This window comes from Mytilus californianus, unplaced genomic scaffold (genome assembly GCF_021869535.1).
Source record: "Mytilus californianus isolate M0D057914Y unplaced genomic scaffold, xbMytCali1.0.p SCAF_4, whole genome shotgun sequence".
NCBI classification, from domain to species: domain Eukaryota; kingdom Metazoa; phylum Mollusca; class Bivalvia; order Mytilida; family Mytilidae; genus Mytilus; species Mytilus californianus.
In genome coordinates this window covers 76,636,877-76,656,301 of record NW_026262690.1, presented here as the reverse complement: position 1 = coordinate 76,656,301, position 19,425 = coordinate 76,636,877, and the positions used below count along the sequence as shown (strand labels likewise).

At 31.4% G+C, this 19,425-nt stretch overlaps 1 protein-coding gene across 5 annotated transcripts in view; it reads left to right on the top strand.

Annotated features, from left to right (window-relative positions):
• LOC127698743 (putative FERM domain-containing protein FRMD8P1) overlaps positions 1-19,425 on the top strand; it is a 61,410-nt gene that overhangs the window by 39,027 nt on the left and 2,958 nt on the right. For 3 of the 5 annotated variants that reach the window (XM_052202397.1, XM_052202395.1, XM_052202394.1), the window contains exons 2-10: positions 2,774-2,846; positions 4,881-5,048; positions 7,181-7,282; positions 7,991-8,049; positions 9,084-9,110; positions 11,072-11,238; positions 14,241-14,453; positions 16,517-16,649; positions 17,657-17,809. In XM_052202397.1, the coding sequence (XP_052058357.1) occupies positions 2,837-2,846; positions 4,881-5,048; positions 7,181-7,282; positions 7,991-8,049; positions 9,084-9,110; positions 11,072-11,238; positions 14,241-14,453; positions 16,517-16,649; positions 17,657-17,809 (1,032 nt within the window). In that variant the 5' untranslated portion in view covers positions 2,774-2,836. Of the gene's footprint in view, positions 1-1,469; positions 1,490-2,773; positions 2,847-4,880; positions 5,049-7,180; positions 7,283-7,990; positions 8,050-9,083; positions 9,111-11,071; positions 11,239-14,240; positions 14,454-16,516; positions 16,650-17,656; positions 17,810-19,425 lie in introns of those variants that run through there. The other 2 variants (XM_052202398.1, XM_052202396.1) reach the window with 2 other exon arrangements.

The following is a 19,425-nucleotide window of genomic DNA, read 5'->3' as shown; positions in this document are numbered from 1 at the left end:
ACCCTCCCCAAACCCTACACTGGGGTTACAGCACAACATAAGACCAAACTATAAAAATTTCGTAAGGGTTCCGCAGAACCCAGTGTCTCGCCTACTTTTGCTGTTAGTCTCAGGCTCAACAAAAATGGGGAAATAATTATTAAAAATTTTCCTCTAGATACTATCTTTTGAATGTAAGAAGCTTCTGTTCAAGTTTGGTAAGAATCCAGGATGGTTTATGAATCTAATTAATGTTTTAAAAACTTTAACTGCAGACTATATGAAATGTTAACTGGAAGAAAAACTAAGTCCATTTATAAGTAATATACGGAAAAACAGCAAATTTTTTTCACAAAATTTCCTTCTAGATACTAGCTTTTGATCATAAACAAGCTTCTGTCCAAGTTTGGTACAAATCCAGGATAGTTTAAGAAAGTTATTAAAATTTTGAAAACTTTAACCACAGAGTGAATATTTGTGGACGCCGTCAACGATGCTGACGCCGATGGAATGTAGGATCGCTATGTCTCAATTTTGCGACAAAAGTTGCAGGCTCAACAAAAATCAGTAGAATAATCAGCTAGTTCATCATGTAATACTATCACGGATGATATCATACCAGGCGCAGATCCAGCCATTCTAAAAAGGGGGTTCCAACCCCCAGAACACCATGAAACGTTCATATAATTATAAACAAATCGAAAAAGGTGGGGTTTCAACCACCAGAACGCCCCCTCCCCCAACCCTGATCCGCTAATTCAGACTGCATCCATATATATAATTAGAAATAAACCTTCCAGCATCTCTAACACTTTCGAATGTGCAATTGAGGTTTAAAATTTTTTTTATAACAAGACCAAATTACTGTTATTGAATCATACATGTAACTATTCACAAACACTAGAAACTGTTCTGTTCCATTAAAATATCAAATCACTTTTTGGCCTATAATGACTTCCTCTTTATCTCGGATTTGATAGGTACAGCCTTAAAACACATATCCTGGTGACATTTTTTTAACCATTTGAATTGCAGTCATTTCCTTTTTTCTTTTGACAGGGAGGCGGATTAATATAAGAAAAATATTGTTTCCGAATCTCTTTGTGTATAACTGCAATCATATTTTGTGTTTCATGTCTTTCAAATAAAATATGTTTTTAACTAAAAGCTATATCACGAAAATAAGATGATTCAAAATAATTTTAATGACATATGTGTCATTAATTTAACCTGCAATTGAAAATATCAGTGGTGAGCCAGTTTTTATTTATAATATTCTTAATCATTGAATTACGAGTCAAACAAATCAAGCCAACTAAGATAATTTCTACATCCTTTCAATTTTTGTTTACCAAACTTTTGAAGTTGGCCAAGCGATTGTACAGGAAAGGTCCAAGTTATTGTACAATAAACTCACAAGCAATTGTACAGTCAATTAAAATATCCGACATTGAGATAAGGAATATATTTGGATTTCTACTGGGACAATGGCTTTTAAACTTTCAGACAGGTAAGACTATATATCAGAAAAGGTACATGTGAAACTTCTGGTAGCAACGATTGATTTTTCAATATTTTTTTGACATTTTTTATTGCTGTTGTGTGACAGTTTTGATCGATTTACTTGGAGCTCTACCATTCTAAAGAAAACATTTGGATGCATATATCGTTTTTATTATTTGATTGGTTCACATAATTTACATATAGAATATTTTGATTACCAAATCTTGAAGCGGAAACGTTATATAGTAACATTTGGGTTCATCAAACTTTCCATCTAGCGACTTGTTATTTAACGAATGTTGAAGCCCAGCTTGATTATTTGATTGGTTCACATAATTTACATATAGAATGTTTTGATTACCAAATCTTGAAGTGGAAACGTTATATAGTAACATTTGGGTTCATCAAACTTTCCATCTAGCGACTTGTTATTTTATCGAATGTCGGAGCCCCGCTTGACAGTCTCAAAAAAAAAATTAAAAACCTGTACAGTTCTGTTCCCACACTGTGATTTAGACATGAACAAGAAAATGTTTTAGACATACAGTTTTGAGTACAAGAACAAAAAAGCCAATCAATCACAATTACATAAAATCATTCGTTAGAACATGATTCTTTGGCAAAGTTCCTTCTCACTCAGTGTCACTGTTAGACTGTCTGACTAACTGAATTTAAATTGTATGAACAAATTTAAACATGTTAAAAAATATTGTTTCAAAGGTCTTTGAATCCTAAAAAAAAAAGAAGCTTAAAGCATGGTACCATATGGGTTTATGTGCTTACATATTCTGGTGTAAATGCATTATTTCATGAAACAGTGATTTTGCCAACTCTCGCCATTTATGATGCAATTTTCAATATGATAAAATCTACTGCACACAGATGTAAACATGGTAAAGTAACTGTGCAAGGCCTTCAAAAATTGCTCCCCGGTGGCTTGTTAAACAGCAGTGTTTGGAAGATAAGAAACGAATGAGATTTTCATTTTTCATGAAATTATACATATTAATGAATAGTAAAGACAACTATTAATGCAACCAACTTCAAAATTCATTTGCCTGAAAGTGCAAAATCTTAAAATGCTTTTAACTTTTGGAAACAACATGTACAGACAAAGCATGTTTGGCTTAGAAGAGTTATGAATTTTTCAAAATTTTGTATTCCATTACAAACTCCAACAAAAATTACAGTATTTGAACATTTTCTGCATGGTGTAAAATAATGTTAAATTTTTAGGAGTTTTTACTTCTTTAAGATTAGCTTATAATATTGTATCAACATCTTTTTCTAGAGATACAGGAAGAGAGATCCAGATGAACATGAACAGTTAGTAAAGAAAGCACATGAGAAGACGATGGATGGAGGTACATGATTTCTCTAAAGCATGTTCTCATTTGGCAAATAACACTTTTTGCATATAAATGATGGCTGAAAGAGTAGTTGTGTTCATTTCAGGGAAAGAACAACTTTGCCTCCAATGATATTTTGTTTTTTGTTAAAGTTTTAGTCCCCAATACATTTTGTACAATATGAAAATAAGGAGTTGGGGCCAAATTTCCAATGAAACAACTATCCATATACACAGGACAAAGATGTGAACAATTACAAGTCCCCAAACAATTAGCAAGACTCGTACAGTATAGAAAGCTATAAAAGATCCCAGTATGACAAAATATAAAACAATTAACAAGACTCTTACAGTATAGAAAGCTATAAAAGGTCCCAGTATGACAAAATGTCAAACAATTAGCAAGACTCGTACAGTATAGAAAGCTATAAAAGGTCCCAGTATGACAAAATGTAAAACAATTAGCAAGACTCATACAGTATAGAAAGCTATAAAAGGTCCCAGTATGACAAAATGTCAAACAATTAGCAAGACTCGTACAGTATAGAAAGCTATAAAAGGTCCCAGTATGACAAAATATAAAACAATTAGCAAGACTTGTACAGTATAGAAAGCTATAAAAGGTCCCAGTATGCCAAAATATAAAACAATTAGCAAGACTTGTACAGTATAGAAAGCTATAAAAGGTCCCAGTATGACAAAATGTCAAACAATTAGCAAGACTCGTACAGTATAGAAACCTATAAAAGGTCCCAGTATGACAAAATGTAAAACGATTAAAAATGCTATAACTGTTTTCATTTATCAGGACTGTGTTTTTCTCTTTTTAATTGTTTCACATTTTGACATCCTGGTGCATTATATAGCTTACTCTATGTGTTTGCTTATTGTTTAAAGCCATATGATGACTTGCAGTTTAGATCTTTATCTTAACATATATTTATATTTAAGGTTTAATAACTGTGTACCGCCATCTTGGATTGTAGAATAGTAGTTCTCAGTAGGTCTAGTTCTTTACTTAAATCTACAAACTTTGAGACAGATTGGCGATTAATGGGTTAGACTGTTTATTGGAATAAAGAAGAAAAAGTAAAAAGTGATTTATTGCATTATTGAGACTGATTTGCCAAATTACAAATATTTGTATTTGTTCGGATCAAATTGTCAACTTAGCCATGTACGGGGAGATAACTCAAATAGTAAAATTTGTATTAAGGAATGAAAGAGAAATTTTCAATTTTTACTTGTAGCAAGAAAACAAGGTCGGTGACACTATTTTTTTCTTTTTATTTGTTATTGTTCTTAAAGCATATTTTAAAACCTATCTTCTCATATTTTATTTTAAAATTCTATCTCATAGATTTCTTATATTCACAAAAAAGTGTTTTTTTCATTAACAATCTATGTAAATTTAGGCAATTTTGCATGACTTGTAGCTTGATAAATAACAAGGTGACCCATACTTTTTGTTTTAATTTAAAAAAAGCATGGAAAAATCTACATTCTGGCAAAGTATAAGAAAATTATATCTGAGGAAATATACAGTAATGATCCACCTTAAGAACTTATGATTTTGATTTTTGTTTAGATTTTGATTATTTTACTGCCATATTGATACTGGTCCAGATATATGCATTTTTTGTACACTTGTCAACAAAACTGATAGTACACATGTTTTAGAAGAAATCAAAAAAAAAAATGAGGAAAAGTATATTTAATATGAAAATGAACATTGATAACATATTTAGATTAATATTCAAACCAAAATCAGTTTATATTTACATAATATTGTTAGAAAAAAATTCTTAAAATTATATTTCTGCTAATGATTAAGTTCAAAGAATTATGAAGGATTAATTATATTTGAAATATTGAACTATTTCAGTTTTTCTAAATTTTGGTTTAAACATGTTAAATGAAAATATTCCATAAAAATACACCATATACTGTAAATTATATGTAATATGCCCTGCTGTTGTAATCAATTTTATTGTTTAGTAATACATGTATATCAATAATCAAAATATTTAGTTGTTTTCTTTAATTACAGCTGTTGAAATAGTTTTATGGTTGAGAGATCGTAAAGGCATACATGTAAATTTAGAAGATGGTCATCAGGCAGAAGCAGCAGATTTATTTGAAATTGTTTTAGAACAAAGAGGGCTTCCACCAGAGAGTGAAAACGTTTTCTCCGTATGGCTGGTATCTCCCATTTTAGGTACTAAAAATCTTTAACTCAAAAGAGTTTTCAAATGACACCAGGCTGACTGTCATCTTGTAAAGGGTTGTCACAAAGTGAAATGAGATTTATTTGTAACAGAATGTCCATAAAAAATGTTGGATGTTTAGTTATTTAGATACTGATTGTCAAGTGAAATTTTGTTTAGACATATAAATTATATTTGTTCATTTGACCAAATGTGTAGTGAACCATTCAGCACATTGGAGAACTTTGTCAGCTGTTTATTCTTATGACTTAATTTAATTTCTGTAATATCCTGAAAATATATACCGGTATCTAATATGACATAAATGATATACATTTGTACAGGGTAATGTCCTTGAAACAGCAATCCTCAAACAAAAAGTTATAAAGTTTAAGATAGAACAATATGAATTAAGAATATTTTTGCAACAACTGTGTGTGTTAAGGGCATACAATACAGTTACAGGGGAGGTAATGACGTTGCTAAAGTAAAATGTTATTTTCGCGACATCAAACTGTGACATATTGGGAAAAGATGCATTTTTTGACTGATTTTTATCATTCAGATTGATTTAACTTGAAAATGAGTTCATAGAACCCTCTTTTTTAAAATGACATTACGTATGAAGATTATTTGTACCAATTTTTATGAAAAAGTCACTGATTTTTTTAAATTAGATAAATATACAACAAAAAATGCCGTTATTTTTCTAAAATCATGAATCTTTGATAAAAATTTATTATTTCCAAAGTATTGTTATTCAAATTTAGAGCATACATATGTAAAGAAGATTTTCCAAACGTTTTTACAAAAATCCGCTTTTATTTATCTGTTGAAACAAAAAAGTTGGGTATGTCTATCCAAAGGATATAAATGTCAAAAGAACCGAAATTTTGAATAAATGTCTAATATTTTGACCCCATTTATCTCTAGAAGTAGCACATGAAGATATATTTTTTATTCCGACGTCGTAGCAGAGGGGGCATTAAGTTTTATCCTTGTCCGTCTGTACGTACGTCCGTCTGTACGTCCCAAAATTGGTTTCCGTTCTCTTACTTGAGTTTGCCTCAACCAAATGTTATGAAACTTATACACAATGCTTATTATCACAAAACACAGATCAAGTTTGAATTTTGGTGGCGTCACTTTAACCGTTCTAGAGTTATGCTCCTTTATAAATGGAAAAATTGCAAAATTTTTATTTTCTTCTAAATATCAAGTTATTTTTAAAATTGGAGTTATCTTCCTTTGTCCATGATTATAGTTGAATCAACTACAATCAATGCTCTATACAATGCAATGTTTAATTTTGACTTCCACTGATAAAACACAGATCAAGTTGAATTTGGGTAGTGTCACTTTAACCATTATTGAGTTTTGCCCCTTTATAAATCGAAAGATTGTAAAATTTTTAGTTTCCATTCTGTAACTTAAGTTTGCCCCAACCAAACATTATGAAACCTATACACAATATTCATTACCACAAAACTAAGTAAGATCAAGTACAATTTTTTTGTTTCCGTTTTCTAACTTTAGTTTGCCTCAACCAAATGTTATGAAACTTATACACAATGCTTATTACTACATAATACAGATTAAGTACGAAATTTGGTGGTGACCCTTTTACCATTCTTGAGTTATGTCCCTTTATAAACATAAAAATTGCTGAAACTGTTCTAGAGTTATGTGTGTTTACAAATAGAAAAATTGCTGAATTTTTAGTTTCTGTTCTCTTCTTAAGTTAGCCTCAACCAAATGTTATGAGACTTACACACAATGCTTATTACCACAAAACTCAGATCAAGTTCAAATTTGGGTAGCATCACTTTTACTGTTCTTCAGTTATGCCCCTTTATAACTATATGATATGCAAGCGGCGGCATCATCTGTGTCCACATGTGGACACTATCCACATTTATTTATTACTTATTTGAATTGACTAGGTGGAAAATAGCTTGTATGCAAATTTTTGTAAAAAAATCATCGTGGGATCAAAACTGTATTGTATGCCCTTAATAACTACAAGTTTACAATTGCTCAGATCATTCTAGGTTAACTTCTACATGTATTATCTGAAAATCTCAAGGAAGCTTTTGTCATACAACCAAACATTGTGTACATATTATTCTCTTCAATTTTTCAGAACTAAGATTAAAGAATCACCACAAACCATTCCAGTTAGCCCAGTTATGGGATGATTTCTGTGCTATGTATACAGATTCTTGTGCTGATGAAATTACACGAGGTAAGATGCAAGTCTGGAATAATTATTTCAATTCATAAACTACCCATATCCACATTCTTATTCGAGATGTAATTACTGTAATAGGCAATTAAAGGTCAAAATGGAAAGATATTTAAGACAATCACTACCATTGATTGAGGCATGTATTAGTAATTAGAAAATTCTGGTCTGACAGAGAAGGTTTATTTTAAAAATTCTGGACATGAAATCTGACAAAGCGGCAAATTATAAACAAACAATTTAAGAAAATTTGATATCTATGAGTTGATAGGGATTTTTGTGGCTTTATGTGTACATTTGATGGCAACTTTAAAATACAATAAAACCAGTAATGACATTAAAAGGGCATCATATGGACTTTATCCATATACAAGTGCCTATACTATATGTGAAGTCATCCCAAATTTTGACAAGTAACAGAATTTAGCAGACTACCAAAGGTTGCTGTTGACACCAAGTTCTTTAAATTACCCTGCCCCCAAAAACACTTTAAATAACTAATTAGTATCTTGGTGTCATGCAACAGGCACATTAACCTGTGACAGGGGTCAAACTAGTTTTTAAAGTTCTTGATACCCCACCCTGTATATACACAATAGACAATAAAAAAAAACTTTGTAAAACTAACCAACTCCAATATTGAAAGCAAGCTTATAATTTCATCATTAGATTTTTGTAGAGACTATAGTACATCTTTACTCCTTTCAGATGAACCAGTTGTAATGTTTCAGAGAAATGTCTTCCTTACTTTAGAAGAGGAAATGAAGGTTTGTATTTCTACAGAAAAATAACTACTTTAAACAATATATTTAAAACAGGTCCTTCTAGCCATGCTGTGGAGATTTTTTTTACCAAAACATTCATTTTAAGTTATATTGATGTGTACAGTACTTGCAACTTTACTTTTTCTTTGTTTATGTTGAAATTAAGATCCTAACAATATTGTTAATGAAGAATATGTTTTTCAATCACCTGGATTGTCCAAGAAACAAACATTTGGAGAACATCCACTTTACACTTAAGAACAAAAGGCAAAATGTGCAGTATGCTTTAGACAGTTGCCCAAGAAAGTCAGCAAGCTTTCATGTTTGCGATCCCATATTTGTTTCAATAGCCCTTCACTGCAATATTATTGATTCAGAGAGGGGATATTTTCCCACATTTTATGAGATTACGAAAAACGAAAATAACACCTGTGTGAAAATTTCCACTTTTACAGTATTTTGCAGAAAGGGAAGCATGGTATTTGTGACATCTAACATAATATCATAACATGGTCCGTCTCATATGTATCTGTTTTATACTGTAAATTCAGAAATTATTGCGAGGTTTTAATTCATGCAAATATTTCGACTGGGTGAGTATCGCAATAATAAGAACTCGAATTCTGATATCTGATACATATATCTATATGCAGATTTTCCTGAAATTGCAAAAATTAAACTCGCAATAATAAATGCACGCAATAATTTCTGAATTTACAGTATACAACTAGTTTCTTTTCACCTTTACACATATGTACATGTATATATCCCAAATTTTCTATGTTGCTCTGTTTGTTTCCCTGATCCAAAATAGATGTATATTGTGGAAAGTTCCTTTTATAACAAATGTGAAAATTTACCCCAAATTGTCCATGTGGCTCATTTTCTGTCTGATTCCAATGTAAATGTACAAGCGAGACACAAGGTTCCACAGAACTTTTTGTTTTTTAGCATATGATGCATTATCCATACCAACACATAATAACATATAAACTTTCGTTGTAACATAATGTATTACTCACTGACTTTCATTGAAGGCTATAAGAGGTTATGGCGAGTATAAGGTAACTGTTCTCGTACTAATCATACACATACTTTTATTACTGATGCTTTGTAGAGCACATCATAATAACAATGCAGTTTTTGCATTTTTTGATGTGCGTCATATTAAGTTTTTTAGATGTGAAAAACAACTCTTAAAGTATAGTAGAAGCAGAATATTTTTTGTGGATAAAAATATTGACAAAAAATAAAGTTAAAACCACAGAAAAGCAATTCCAGATTTTTAATCCTGAAATTTGGTATCACGCTTTATGTGATTGCGTTTTTCTGCACAAAAGGGCTACCTAAAAGTTTTCAGGCTTCATGTGATCATGCATTTTTATACTTATTGCTTTTCAAATTCCTGTTTATCGAATACAAAAGGGTATCATTAGTGAGCACTAGCTTACGTTTGTATTCGTTTTCTAAAGAATAACTGGTGAAATATAAGATAGGAGAAATAAATGAATAAACATGTTTTATAACAAGATGTACAGTATGAAATACTGCATAGAACAATTCATTGTTTCTACTTAGTTATGAACATTTAGAGTGATGTATTTACTAACATGCTTTACAGTATACATATAAACAATGAATTCCACAAACTTTAAAAGTATAGTGTTTGATTTAGTTTCAATGGGTTTTGATACAAATATTTTTAGATTCATATTCCCACCTGTCCTTATAATTACCAGCCACCCTAAGATTTAATATTTTTAATTCACATAGTTGTCATTGAAAAGAAAAACGTTATCTGTTAACAGAAAGTTGTATCCTTGAAACTTAAATATAACATTGCCTGCTGCTTGCAATAATAGCAAATAATCAGCTTAAACCACTAATGAAACCACATAATAACTTGCTTAAGACACATGATTTGATTAAAATAATACAGTTTTCTTACATGTCACAGCAAGTCCAGTAATATTATTTGTGTTGTCATAAAAATTGTTGTTTTTGACACATTTGACCAAACTGCCATTTTACATAAAGTATCGGTAAAATTAAAAATAAACAATAATCTTCCCCAAAAAATTATGTGATACCAAATTCTATACATATAGATAGTAAATTATCTTTATGGATACAAATGTTTAAAATATTTAATAAATGGAGCTGCATCCATCATTGTCCATTAACTTTTACCGAAATCTAAAACTCTGAAATTACAAGGCCTATTGGAACCAAATTGAACTACAATTATCCTTCTAGTATCTTTTAAAAAAAAAAAAAGTCTGATAATCCTTCTAACCAACATGACCGACATGGCTATAAATAGAAGATAGGGGTAAATTGCAAGGTTTGTCTACTATATATTGTACATCTATAGAAAAAATCTGACAGGGACAGAGATGTTCAGAATGTTGTTACATTTACACCAAATCTGACCTCATCTTCATTGATAGATTTGTATAACCCTGTGATTTTCAGATTCACCACTAGTTTCTGTAGAACTCCCAATAGTTGGGACACCAATACTAACATAACTAACCAGACAGTTAAAAGCTTTATTAAGATATATTCCTCTCTAAAATGGTACATTGATTTCTTTTATTTTCACTTTATATAAATATGTCTTTCTCATAGGAATTTAATTTTTAACAGTCTTTGATCCTTTGTTCTGGCTACTGTGGATTCATTTTTTTCATGGGATACAAATTTCTGTGGATGTCATGGTTAAACGTGAACCTCACATTTAAATGCTCAACAAGTACAAATTTCCTATAGGCTTGATAACAGACTTTACCAAAACCATGAAATCAAATATCCGTGCAAATACAGTTTTTTCTCAATCCACGAAAATTTGCACTCACGAAAATAAATGAAACTCCATTAGTTAATTTTACCAGGCGTTTATTCCATTCATTTAAGAGTCTCATACATTTGTATCAATGAACTAAACCTATTTTTACTGGAGTTTTGTTAATTTTTAATGTCATCTAACAGAATTTTTTGAGTAATATATGTTGCTTTATTGCAGACCTCTAATGAAACCATTTTGTGTTTACTGTACCATGAAGCCAAGTTTAATGTTGCGGAGGGAAGATATATTATGGATCCTTCTGACTATCATGCCTTGGCTGGAATCCATGCTTTGATACATCTGGGTCACTTTGATCCAAAAAATCATGTCTCATCTCAGTATAGGTAAGTCACTGTTGGTACCATCTTAGCTAGCCAAGGGTTACAATCCAGTCCCCCTACTCTTTACCCTTTCTAGAGTAAGAGAGAATTTTTGAATACAGTGTTGGGCCATCTAGCGACAGATAGAAGCCACTGTAATTACATCATTCTTAACCAATGGCTTGAACAGAGTTTGGAGATGTAAAAATGGTTGCAATTGTGTCTAGTGTTTACAAATTTAGTAAAGCAGGAACCACAAATACATGTTTACATTCCCACATTTGCATGAGGAACATACCCAAGAACTTCAACTAGTTGACTGAGAACTTTTGAAAGTGTCTCTAAAATCGTCCTATGTTTTGATAGTATTTCGTTAGAGACTCATTGCAAAATCTGCACGTGGCAATTGTTTATTTACATTTTTATACGACTGCAAAAAAATTTTGAGGTCGTATATTGTTATGACGTTGGCGTCGTCGTCGTCGTCCGAATACACAATGGTTTTCGCACTCTAACTTTAGTTTAAGTGAATGGATCTCTATGAAATTTTACCATAAGGTTCAATACCACAATAGGAAGGTGGGGATTGATTTTGGGGGTTATGGTACCAACAGTTAAGGAATTAGGGGCCAAAAAGGGGCCGAAAATAAGCATTTTTGTAACTTCCAGACATAACTTGTGTGTTAGCATATGGATCTCTTTGACATTGTACCACAAGATTCCATATCACAAAGGGTCAATGCTGGGATTGATTTTGGGGTTAATTGCCTCAAAATTTTAGGAATAAGGGGCCAAAAGGGGGCAAAAAACAAGCATTTTTCTAGTTTCATGACAATAACTTGTGTGTAAGTGTATGGATCTTTCTGAAATTTTACTACAAGGTTCCATTTCACAAAGGGAAAGCTGGAATTGAGTGTTGTGGTAATTGCCCAAAACGTTTAGTAATAAGGGGCCTAAAAAGGGGTTTAAAATAAGCATTTTTTAGTTTCTAGACAATAACTTGTGTTCAAGTGTATGGATCTCTCTAAAATTGTATTACAAGTTACCATACCTCAAAGGCAAGGCTGTTATTGAGCTTGGTTTGGGGGGAAAGGGGGGTGGGGGGTGATGAATCATAAGGGGGGCGGGGGTAAAAAAAGGGGTAATTTTTTTTTTCCTTTTTTTTTTGTTTAAAATTTACATTTTAAGTTAGTTATTTTTTATCACGAAGAGAAAGTAGGAATTGAATTTTGGGGTTAATTGCTCAAACATTTATGAATAAGGGGCCAAATATTGGTCGAAAATAAGGGGGGGGGGGGGGTGGTTATGGCTCTTATGTTTAAGGAATAAGGGGAAAAAAGGTTAAAAAACAAGGGTTTCCATTTTAATAGACAAATAATTGAGTAAAGAACATTATTTAAAAGCAGTGTAAGGTTGGTAATTCAAACTCATTTAAATATCTCATCTACACTGCTTTTAAATTATGTAAATTGGAAATTTGCCAATAACTTTATTGTTAATAAATGCATTGGAAATTTGCCAACAATTTTAGTGTAATAAACTTCATTGGAAATTTGCCAATATAAAATTTTGCTGATGAAGGTTTTTTGTTTACCTTTAGCCTTGACTATGAAGTCATTTTCTATTTTTATAGCCTTATGGTGTAGTTGAATTATTTAATACTTTTATGATGTGTTTAAATGGGGTTTTATCATGTTTATGGTTGCAAATTTATTGTTTTAGTATAATAAACTCCATTTAAAATTTGCCAATAAAAAAAATTTTTGTTTATTTTTAGCTATGATTATGATGTCATTTTCTATTTTACTTTTATGGTTGCAAAGAAATTTTTATTTTTAGATATTACTGTTAAATGATGCTGATTAAGGTTTTTGCTATGTTTAGCCATGACTATGATGTCATTTTCTATTTTAATATCTGTTATGATGTATTTAAATGGGCTTTTATGGTTACAAAGGAATTTTATTTTTAGATATTACTATAAAATGTTGCTGATGCTGATTAAGGATTTTGTTTATTTTTAGCCATGACTATGATGTCATTTTCTATTTTAATACCTTTATGATGTAATTTCCATTTTTAGATATTACTGTTAAATGATGCTGATTAAGGGTTTTTTGCTATGTTTAGCCATGACTATGATGTCATTTTCTATTTTAATATCTTTATGATGTATTTAAATGGGCTTTTATGGTTACAAAGGAATTTTATTTTTAGATATTACTTTAAATGTTGCTGATTAAGGATTTTTGTTTATTTTTAGCCATGACTATGATGTCACTTTCTATTTTAATACCTTTATGATGTATTTAAATGGGCTCCCATGTATTTAGATTTTTGATTATTTATACATGTTACCAAATTGGTCCACATTGAACAAAAACGGTCCAAATTTCAACTTTATTACATTACATCAAACATTGAATTCTACATATTCTTTGATATATTGAAATTAACAAACAATTTAGTTTATGGATATTCCACCATAATAGGTAAATTAAATTTTTTCCAGTTCTTACACCACATTCATCCTGTGTCAGAAACCTATGCTGTGTCAAATATTTAATGACAATCCAAAGTCATAGCTGTATCAAGCTTGAATTTTGTGTCCATACTTGCCCCAACTGTTCAGGGTTCGACCTCTGCGGTCGTATCAAGCTGCGCCCCAGCGAAGCATTTTATTCTAGAATGCTTCCTTTAATACATCTGAATCTTTTTAAATTCTGAAAATTTTCTGTCTCAGTTTAGGTTATTTGGAATTGGAAGCCTAGCTGGATTCAGGTTCTTATACATTTAGGCCAATTTCACTTAGAAGATTTTTGTCGAGCCTGCTACATTTTGTTTGGGGAAGCAAGACACAGAAATCCAACATTCCTGCTGTGTCTGTGTCGATAACATTTCAGTTCAGTCTTTGGTTAAAGTAAATCATGTACAAGAAGTAGTAACCTTGTAAATAACCTTAAAATTTTCTATTTAAACTAAATAAATATATGAAAAAGTCAATGCAATATCATTTTTCATTGCAGAGCCAACCTAAGCAAGTTTTACCCTCCACACATGTATAAATTCAAACTACAGTTGTTACACATTGGTAAGCAAAAAGAACGTCCATGTGAAGAAATATTTATGGAAGCACACAAACAAATATCTGCAAATCACAGAGAAGAAATTCGTGGTGGTGTTCTAAGAGATTTGTACAGACAGTACTTACAAATATGTTGGAAGTACTCATGTTATGGGTAGGTTTTCTATTATTTAGGTGCATATATAAAGAGAGTATTATATGAATTTTCAATATCACACCTGTATCAACCTGAGACGCCAATATAACCCTAAGAGCTCTGCTCGAGAGGTTATATTGGTTGATATTATATACTTAAAACTTACGATAAAGCCTGTACAAGAGTGACTGAAATCGATATCATTATGGATGGCTAATACTATTAGTAACACAGTGTGGTAGTGACCTAATCGATATATATGGGGTTAGTAAATTCAATATGGCGCGAAAGTGAGGGAGAAATACGGAAGTACTTGCTGAAAGAAACAAATCGTTACAGATGTATAATTTTAAAACTTTCTCCATTGCCGGTATCTGCTGAGGTCATATTTTAATCTTTTAACAAAATTTGGACCAGTTTAAATATAAGTTTCACTATTCATTGATATTTTATGAATATCTCAGTTTGGGTCTTCTCAATTCGTTTTGTAATTATCTCAGGTAAAATGTGTTCAACAAACATTATTTTCTGCATGGTTAAACATCAAAAATAAGTGTAATATGCCAGTTTGATTGTTAATCAAACAAATTGATTGACTTAGAACTAATAAGGAAACTTATTTTGATCCACAATAAAAACATATGATTTCAATATTTGATTCATTATTTCGACTGAAATTGTTTTTTTTTTTCCTTCCAAAATTTCATTTATTTAAAATTTTTCTTTGAGGGGACTTCAAAATATACTAGAATTAAACAAGATTTCGAATCAAAAGAGTTCTGTTCATCAGAGTTAGAAATGCTCTGAACAAACAGGAATTCTGCCAGGACTTACAAAATACATCGACTTATTAGAGATTTCGACACAATGAGGTTCGACTATATGTTTAATGAAACAGATAAAAGAGTGATTTTGTCAATGTATAGCTAAAGATAGTTTCATTTTCCTAATATCTGATGACATTTTCTTGCAATGCTGTACCATTTTTGCTCAGACAGAAGTACTACTTTTAATTGCTATGAGAATTCTGTTTATTTGAAAGACCTCTGTAGAATACTTCACACCGTGTTACAAAAGGGTGTTCGTTTTACTTGACCAAATCTCCTGAAATTAGTCCACAAGAAGGAAAAGATACCAAAGGGACAATAAAAAATCATAAGTCAAAGAAAGACAGTCAGACAACACTTTAGTTAAAACAAAAGAGTGCAAAAACAAACAACAGTCCACAAAGCACTTACAAACAGTAGTCCACAAAACACTAACAAACAGTAGTCCACAAAACACTTACAAACAAAAGTCCACAAAACACTAACAAACAGTTGTCCACAAAACACAAACAGTAGTCCACGAAACACTTACGAACAATAGTCCACAACACACTTATGAACAGTAGTCAAAAAACACTTACAAACAGTAGTCCACAAAACACTTACAAACAGTAGTCCACAAAACACTTACAAACAGTAGTCCACAAAACACTTACAAACAGTAGTCCACAAAACACTTACGAACAGTAGTCCACAAAACACTAACAAACAGTAGTCCACAAAACACTAACAAACAGTAGTCCACAAAACACTAACAAACAGTAGTCCACAAAACACTAACAAACAGTAGTCCACAAAACACTTACGAACAGTAGTCCACAAAACACTAACAAACAGTAGTCCTCAAAACACTAACAAACAGTAGTCCACAAAACACTTACGAACAGTAGTCCACAAAACACTAACAAACAGTAGTCCACAAAACACTAACAAACAGTAGTCCACAAAACACTTACGAACAGTAGTCCACAAAACACTACACAGAAAAGTAAAGAATTAGAAACATGAACACTACCAAAAAGGGTTGTTAAACTCAGGTGCTCTGGAAGGGTTATCAGTTCCTGCTCCACTGGTCTCTTTTTGTGTTTTTCATCACAATTAGATAGTCACATTTGGTTATGTCATGATTGAGGAAAAGAGGACTTGATTTTGGTTATGACAGACTTTGGCAAAACCACAAAATTCAATACAGTTTTTCCTCAATCGAAGAAAATGAATGAATGTAAAGTATTTTTGTTTGTTTTATTTTAACAGGAGTGCCTTCTTTGAAGGAGTGATAGAGAAACCATGTCATAAAGTAAAGAAAGCTATCTTGGGTTGTCAGCAAACTGAAGTTTTAGTTGCAATTAATACAGATGGAGTAACCGTTACTGATAAAGAAAAACCTGTAAGTAAAACAATATCAAAAGAAAATCAGACCATTTCTGTATCAACCAGAGGACCAAATGACTGAGGGCAGAGTATTGATAATTGTTGCATGTTTTATAGGCACTCAGAACAGTTGTAATAAGGACTAAAAAACACCAGATTCTTCAATTTTATTAAAACATATAACTGCTGATGAGGTTTCTGACTTGGGACAGGCTCATTAATATGTGGCAGGGTTAAATTGTTTTTTTATTTATACACAGTGGACCAACAAAATGTATATTAAATAAAATAGAATAATTAGGTACTGGAAAAGCACTTCCCTCTAGAATTGTGCTAAAATAGATAACAAAAACATACCAGGGTAAATACAATTTAAAAAAAAAACAACACATGTTTTATCTACAGTTACGGAAAGCCAGCTCAAAGAAATAAATCACACTAATATCAGTATCAGTTGCTGTACTTCATGGAAGATTTTATATAGCAATGTCATTAACATTACAGGAAGACATTGTCTTTTGCAATGTGCAGAACAAATTGAATGTGTACTTAATTTCAGTGCAGAAAAACAAAAGTAACATTTGAGTAAACATCAACTAGCCAATTGATTTTTATCTTCTAAATAACCAGAAACATTGGTTTAAAAAACATACAATTGTCTTCAAGTATTCCAGTTATCAAAAAAAGGAAGATTTGAAGGGTGATTTTCTAACTTGCAAGCTAATATTCTCCTTTTAAAAAAAATCTGTGTTATAATTTTTGAACTTTTTATGCCCTGTTTACAATAGTAGCCGCTAAATGTTTTCTGGTCTGTGCATCTGTCTGTTTGTCTGCCCTGATCAGGTAAAATTTTGGGCTAAATTAGTTGTAGTCACATCAAGTTAGTACACATATTCTTTATTATTTAAACTTTTAAAAAGTATATATGCCAAATTAGAGTTTTGACTCCAGATTTTATGGTTCACTGAACATGATGCTCTATGAACAATTACTTTTTGTATATGAATTTTTTATATTCCATAGGAAGTAATTTTGGCAGTACCGTATGAAGAACTGTCGTGGAATTTAGATACAAATGAAGATGAAGATGATTTAATACCATGTTTATTGGTACAGTTTCTATGTAAAGAAGGGAGAAGTTGTAATACTAAAGTGCTGCAGATATACTCAAGACAGGTAATGCTGTGATAGTTGTGTTGTTTCAGGGGATGTCTGGGATATTTAGTTTATACAAAACTACAAAATATAATACTTACTTAAAGATAAAGAGGATAAGGGTGATTTTTGGCTGAACAGTTGAAGTACATGCAACACAAATTCCTGTGAATTATACATTTAAGTAATTAATACGATAGTACATGTATTGTAAGATCATTCAGAAGATATTATTTTTTTTTCTTTTAAAAAAATACAATAAATTGCTTTGCCGAGCGCAGCTGGATACGACCGCAGAAGTCGAACCCTGAACAGTTGGGGCAAAAATTTACACAATATTCAAGCTTGATACAGGTCTGAATTTGGATTGTAATTAAATATTTGACACATTATGGGTTTCTGACACAGAGTAAATGTAGTCAAAGAACTTGAAATTGGTTATATGATTTTAATTTATATTCAATTTTTTGCTTTTGTGCAACACTTAGTAAATCTGTTTTCAGTCTATATACAAAGAATTAGCAAAATAAATTGTGACCCCTAATTTTTTTTTTTTGGAAAATTGATAATTTCTTAAATCTTGAGGAAAAAAAATTGACCCCCCCCCCCCCCAATTTTGTTTATCCCCCTCACCCCCCCTCCAAAAATAAAAATATTTGAAGAAAATTTCTCTTTTGTAAAATGTGGTACAATTTAAGAGACATCCATACACTTAAACACAAGTTATTGTCTGAACAAGAAAATTGCTTGTTTTGGCCCCTAATTCCTGAACGGTTTGGGCAATTACCCCCAAAATGATTCCCAACCTTCTACTTGTGGTATTGAACCTTGTGGTACAATTTCAGAGCAATCAGAATACCTATACATAAGTTAATGTCCTGAAACTAGAAAAATGCTTGTTTTGGGTCCCATTTTGGCCCCTAATTCCTCAACGGTTGGGACCATCACCCCCAAAAACAAGCCCAACCTTCCTTTTGTGGTATTGAACTTTTTGGTCAAATTTCATAGAGATCCATACGCTTAAACTAAAGTTATTGTCCGGAAACCAAATGTCTTCGGACGACGTGATAGCATTATACGAATGCAAATTTTTTGCGATCGTATAAAAACTATATAGTTTTGATATGTATTTATGAATGCTAGGCGAAGCATGCATTAAGTTTTACCCTTGTCCTAACGTCCGTACATGGTGTCCGTTCTCTAACTTTAGTTTGCCTCAATGAAATATTATGAAACTTATATACACAATGCTTATTACAACCAAACATAGATCAAGTTTGTATTTTGGGTTGCATAACTTTTACTTTTCTCGAGTTATGTGCTTACATTTTTAATGGAAAAATTGCTGAATTTGCCATAAATTTATTAGCAGGGGCATTTGTATCCAATGTGGGACACATTCTTCTTTTATTTTTATGAAGAAATGTTGTCTATGAAAACTGTTAAATTATTCTTTTCCTTTTTGCCATACCCTGTCCAAATGTGAGTCTCAAATGAATGCATTTCCAAAATTTCACCAATTGTTTCATAGTATACATGTTCAAGTATCCGTAACATTAAACTAACTTTACAGTGTATTATTTTGATTACATATATGCCACATATTTGAAACCAATGTGTGAACTAAATGTTTTGAA